Below are 5870 nucleotides of genomic sequence, written 5' to 3'. Positions count from 1 at the left end.
GAAGTGGTGCTGTGGCTCAAGTGGTAGAGTGCTAGCCTTGAGCTGAAGAGCTGAGGGACAGTGCCCAGGCCCAGAGTTCAGGCCCCTCGACTGGACCCCCCCCCCAAAAAAAAAAATTCTGGTTCAGGTCTGGGAAGGTGGCTCATGGTAAAGCGCTTGCCTTGCATGCATGAGACCCTGGGTTCGATTCCTCAGCACCATATAAGCAAAAAGAAAAAAGCCGGAAGAGGTGCTGTGGCTTAAGTGGTAGAGCGCTAGCCTTGAGCTGAAGAGCTGAGAGACAGCACCCAGGCCCAGAGTTCAGGCCCCACGACTGGACCCCCCCCCAAAAAAAAAACAAAATTCTGGTTCAGCTGGGTGTCAATGGTCATGCTTTTAATACTAGCTACTCAAGGGGTTGAGATCTGATGGTCAAAGTTTGAAACTAGCCTGGGCAGACAAATACAAGAGATCCCTTTTTATTTTTAAAATTATCTTTAAGTAGTTGTACAAAGTAGTTGGCATTTAACAAAATAGAATGAATACACTGTACCTTTACCAACCAATGTCACCCCTTTCAAAATTCTTATCCATCTTTACCTTACCTACCCCTTCTCTAACTCTTAATTTTGTAGGCTATATACTAGATTCTTGTCTGCATTCTTCCCACAACCTCCTCTTCATTTATCTACCCCTTTCTTATCTCCAATTAACCAAGAAAAAAGCCATAAACAAAACCGTGGCTCAGTGGGACAGTGCCAGCTTTGAGTGGAAAGGCTAAGTCATGAGTTTCAGGCTCTGAGTTCAAACCCTCATACAGACAAAAACAAAACACATTTTTTTTTTACAGAATCTCAAAGTCCTTTAAAGGGTTTTTATATCCTAATAATATGGTAAATGTTACATTTTAAGTATAAGAATGTAAAATAGCTGGGTATAGCAGTGCACGCCTGATTAAAAAGTGTATGTTGTATGTAAATAAACATTTATATGTATATAATATTTCATTATTTAAGGCATTAAAGGCACATTAAGTTTCCCCTTAGTTCAATGTAAGATATTCCCTGATTATTCATATTGTGAGTGGCTAGTGATTAAGAACATATAAACAAGTATATAAAGAGGCAGGTCTGAGGGCACATGCTTGTAATTGCAGCACGCTGTAGAGGCTAGCTGGAACTCTGTAGAGGCTAAAAAAGGACAATCTCAAGTTTAAGAAAAGCTTGAGCTACATTCTGAGTTCTAGGCCAGGTTGGACCCTACGTTAGGAAAATCTTTCTCAAACAAAACAAACAGAACAAAGTACATTAGGGGAAAAAAAAATCCTTCCTTAAAATCGTTCTCATTCTAAGGAGTGCTATATATGCTAGAAAGGCTACTATGTCAAGACAGAAATGCAGTATCTAAAGCCATAGACAGATCTGTAGGATGAAAATACTAAATAACTTCCTTAAACTTTCTGTAAAGTTTTCATCTTTTTTTGTGTGAAGAAAAACAGAATTAATCAGTACAAGTTCACTATTCATTGTTACCACACAGACTGAGATTCAACAGCAAGGTATACAAGTCTAAGGAGTAGGGTAGGTAGGTAAAAACTGAAACCAACCAAGCTATAAACCATTCCTTCCTCTCTCATTTGTTGGGCTCAAATATTTTAAACACTAATAATGGAAAAAATTTTCCATCAAATGCTTTTTTATTTAACCTGTCATTTCTAATCTGAATATTCCTAGGTCATTTCCCTCTCACATGGATATTTTACAGTGCCCTAACTAGGCTCTATGATGCCACCCATTTACCCAGCTCCCTACTAGATTACTCTTTCTAAAATGTTCTATATTTTCATAAAACTGCTCCCTTTAAGTATCTTGAAAAGTACACACTGCCTACAAAGTTATATAAAGCTTCTTAAATCTAGCATGCAAAACTCTTTTAAAGAACTCCCTACCTACCTTTCTTTCATTAAAAAGACTCCATGTAGTTGCCCCTTGAGACTTGACTTCAGCTAAGTTACTTCACTAATCTTTATCCAGTATCACTCAACAGTTTACTTCCATCTTGTCTTTATTTGGTTCTTTCTGATTTTGTCTTCCAAGAGAATCCAAGTTTCGTGAGAAAAGGAACTGTATACTCTAGTCTCCAAAGAAGTTTAAACTTAGTACTATAAAAAGTACATTCAGCGAATAGTTCCCCCATACCCTTAGTACTAAGGTTTGAAATCAAGAACGTCAGACAAGCACTCTACCACTTGAACCACACCCATAGCCCTTTTTGCTTTCATAATGCCTGGGCTGGACTGCCCTAAGCTTATTTATGCTACATGCATAGCTGAAATGACAAATATGCCCAGCTTTTGAACTTTTTTTTTTTTTTTGTCAGTCGTGGGGCCTGAACTCTGGGCCTGGGCACTGTCCTTCAGCAATTCAGCTCAAGGCTAGCGCTCTACCACTTGAGCCACAGCGCCACTTCTGGCTTTTTCTGCTTATGTGGTGCTGAGGCATCAAACCCAGGGCCTCATGCATGCCAGGCAAGCACTCTACCACTGAGCCACCTTCCCAGCCACATGAACTTTTTGACAGGACTAGTCTCCAACTGTGATCATTCTGATCTCTATCTCCCAAGAAGCTAGGATTACAAATCATGAGCTACCACACCCAATCTGAAGTGTTCCTAAATACTTAAGTTCAATTTGGCAGAATTTGATATCAGTAATACCATTTTGCATTAAGTAATGATAACATCTGGAAAATTCTGAAATTCAAATAGTCTTACCAATGCAAACATCAATTTTTCCTTTAATTGCAGCTTCATGGAGAGGAGTGTAATTCCAATTATCTCGAGCATTTGGGTCTGCACCATGTTGCAAAAGGAGATTGACTACTTCAGCATGACCAAAAGAACATGCATTATGAAGGGGAATAAGGCCCCCGTCATCACGTGCTTGGACATTTGCACCATTCTGAAGTAGATATTCGACTACATCTTTCCGTCCAAAACCTACGAGAAAACAAATTGTACATTTAAAGTTCACCAAGGAAAATACACTAGAATCACCAAGTATAAATCATGCTAAAACATTCTAGGTTGGAAAACAATAAATTCAACAGTTTATTCTTGAATAAGAAAGGTAATCTGAAATACACCACTAACAAACTTTAATGATAAAAGCCAAATCTTTCTTTAGTAGTCTTGGGACCTTAGTGCCTTAGTCGGTGCTGGTACTTAAACTTCAAAGAGATCACAAAATTAATAGAAAAACTCAAAACTTCAGATATTTCCCACTAGTTGCATTTTAAATTTCAGATTCAGAGTGTTATATATTTAACATATACTAAAGATATACACCTTTTCAAAATACATGACTTACATATATAAATGACTACTTTGCTGGGCCCTGTGGTGGCTCACACCTGTAATCCTAGCTACTCAGGAGGCTCAGATCTGAAACCAGCCTAGGCAGGAAGTCCATGAGACTTGTATCTCCAATTAACCACCAGAAAACTGGAAGTGGTGCTGTGGCTCAAGTGGTAGAATGCTTGCCTTGAGCTGAAGGGCATCAGGGTCAGTTCCCAGGCCCAGAGTTCAAGCCAACAACAACAAAAAAAGACTCTCTTATAAAGCAGTGACAAAACTAACTTTTGTTAGAATCTCTTCTCCACATCTACCTCATAAAATGTTTCTGTTATTTTTACAGCCTCTATGAAAGCAGTAAGAAAAACAAAACAAATCAGATGAGCTTGAAGTTGGGAACTTAGCTCAGTGGATAAGCACTTGAGTAGCCAAGTGCAAGGCCCTGAGTTCAGTTATACCACTTTGAGCCACAGCTCCACTTCCTGCTTCCTGAGTAGCTAGGATTATAAGTGTGAGCGTGCCTGGCTGAATAACTTTTTAAAGCTTACTGTGAAATGAAAAGTATTTTCATGGTATGTTAAAACATGGAAGGATGTGTCTATCAGTGAGAGTATGTTAAAACATGGAAGGGTATGTGTGGGTGAATGAAAATGCTTTACTCTTCTAAAAATTCTTAGTAATATTCTTAGAATCAAGTGTACATACAATCTTTTTTATGATGACAGGCACGGGAGTGGATAAGACTTAGTCTTTCTAGCTTGGTAGGAAACTGGTTGCAACTGAAAAGAAGTTAAAAAGGGCTGAAAAGACTCTGTGTGTGTGTGTGTGTGCGCGTGCACGTGCACACACACACACACATTTTTGGGAGGATGAGGGGAGGGAAGGAGAGTTAGGTTTCCAGCCACAATAATGAATATATTTGTATCGTCCCTCATTTCAATAAGCTCACAATTTAAGGAAAAGTCATTGCAGTCCAAGCAGAAGAAACAAAATACACATGTAGATGGAAGCATGAAAGAGCAAATCCTTCATAACAGCCCAGAGCCAGACAATGTTCAAAGTGGCAGATGGTAGATCAGGAAGATCCTTGAATGTCACACTAAGGTAGTGTTTGAACTTACAAAGTAGTGTTTTTCAGATTTCAATAAAATTTTATTTATGACTTGAATTTATGTTTATGCCATGTTTACTAAGTATCAGACTGATATAGTTGTACCCATAGTTCAAATTAACTGATGTGAACAATCTTCTTCCTCCTTTTCACAAAATCCCCAAAGAAAATATACCTTTATCTTTTTGAACCACTTCTTACCATTTGAAAACAATACTAAAACACATCAATATTTTCTTTCTTAGAAAGATCATCTTGGTGATATGTGGATTAATGAATGAAATGTGGAGACTGAAGTAGATAGGTCAAGACTTTATTTAGATGACTAGTTATCTCATAATCCATGTGATAACTGACAAGGGCCCAAAATCAAGACTGACTTAGTGTTTAGGATGGGTTCTTGTGAACAGAATTGGTAACAATTACAAGGCTGGAAGAAAAGGATGTACTTCTACTTTTATTCCCAATTTCCCCTGATTATAATTATATATTATATGTATGTATATACATATACATACACACACAAAAATACATATATATATATATATATAAAAGATACTATACGCATCTTTCGTCAAAAAATTTAGTAACCTCCTAGAAATAAACTCCTTTTAATATATGTTTTCTTTGCTGGAAATATCAAAGTTTTAACTAGCTCCATTCTCAGAGTTGAGTTATTTTTATTTTTCCTTTTTGTCCAACATGGGGCTTAAACTTAGGGTCTGGGTACTATCTCTGGGTACTATCTCTTTTGCTCAAGGCTAGCATTGAGCCACAGCACCACTTCTAGTTTTCTGGTAGTTAATTGGAGCTTTCTTGCCTGGGCTGGCTCTGACCCTCAATCCTCAGATCTCAGCTTCCTGAGGAGCTAGGATTACAGACATGAACCACTAGCACTCAGTCCTTAAATTATTTCTTGATCCTTATTTTTAAAAATTATTTTCCGCCGGGCGCTGGTGGCTCATGCCTGTAATCCTAGCTACTCAGGAGGCTGAGATCTGAGAATCGAGGTTCAAAGCCAGCCCGGGCAGGAGAGACTGTGAGACTCCTATCTCCAATAAACCACCAGAAAACCGGAAGTGGTGCTGTAGCTCAAGTGGTAGAGCACACGCCTAGAGCTGAAGAGCTGAGGGACAGCGCCCACGCCCAGAGTTCAAGCCCCATGACCGATCAAAAAAAAAAAATTTCCAATCTTTACAAACAATGTTGCTATCAAATGCCCAGTTAGTAGATTCAAGACTTCTGAACTCAGGAATCAGACTGAATTAGAGAACACACACTGGAATAATGAGCATAATGATTAAAGTTAAAATCATGCGTAAACATTAATGAAGCTTGGGCTGGGAAGGTGGCTCAGTGGTAGAGTGCTTGCCTTGCATGCCTGAGGCCCTGGGTTTGATTCCTCAGCATCACATAGGCAAAAAGAAAA

General features: G+C 38.6%; 1 protein-coding gene across 1 annotated transcript in view; it reads right to left on the bottom strand.

The window, feature by feature from the left end:
• Positions 1-5009, bottom strand: part of Tnks2 (tankyrase, TRF1-interacting ankyrin-related ADP-ribose polymerase 2) — a 69680-nt gene extending 64671 nt beyond the window's left edge. The window contains exons 1-2 of the mRNA XM_013034319.1: positions 5006-5009; positions 2752-2976 (exon numbers count right to left, since the gene is read on the bottom strand). Of these exons, the coding sequence (XP_012889773.1) occupies positions 2752-2976; positions 5006-5009 (229 nt within the window). The remainder of the gene's footprint in view (positions 1-2751; positions 2977-5005) is intronic.
• Between the last annotated feature and the right edge of the window lie 861 nt (positions 5010-5870).

The sequence above is a fragment of the Dipodomys ordii genome, unplaced genomic scaffold, assembly GCF_000151885.1.
Source record: "Dipodomys ordii isolate 6190 unplaced genomic scaffold, Dord_2.0 Scaffold188, whole genome shotgun sequence".
Lineage (NCBI taxonomy): Eukaryota > Metazoa > Chordata > Mammalia > Rodentia > Heteromyidae > Dipodomys > Dipodomys ordii.
Note: the sequence above shows the minus strand (reverse complement) of the source record. Positions and strands in the feature narration are given on the sequence as shown.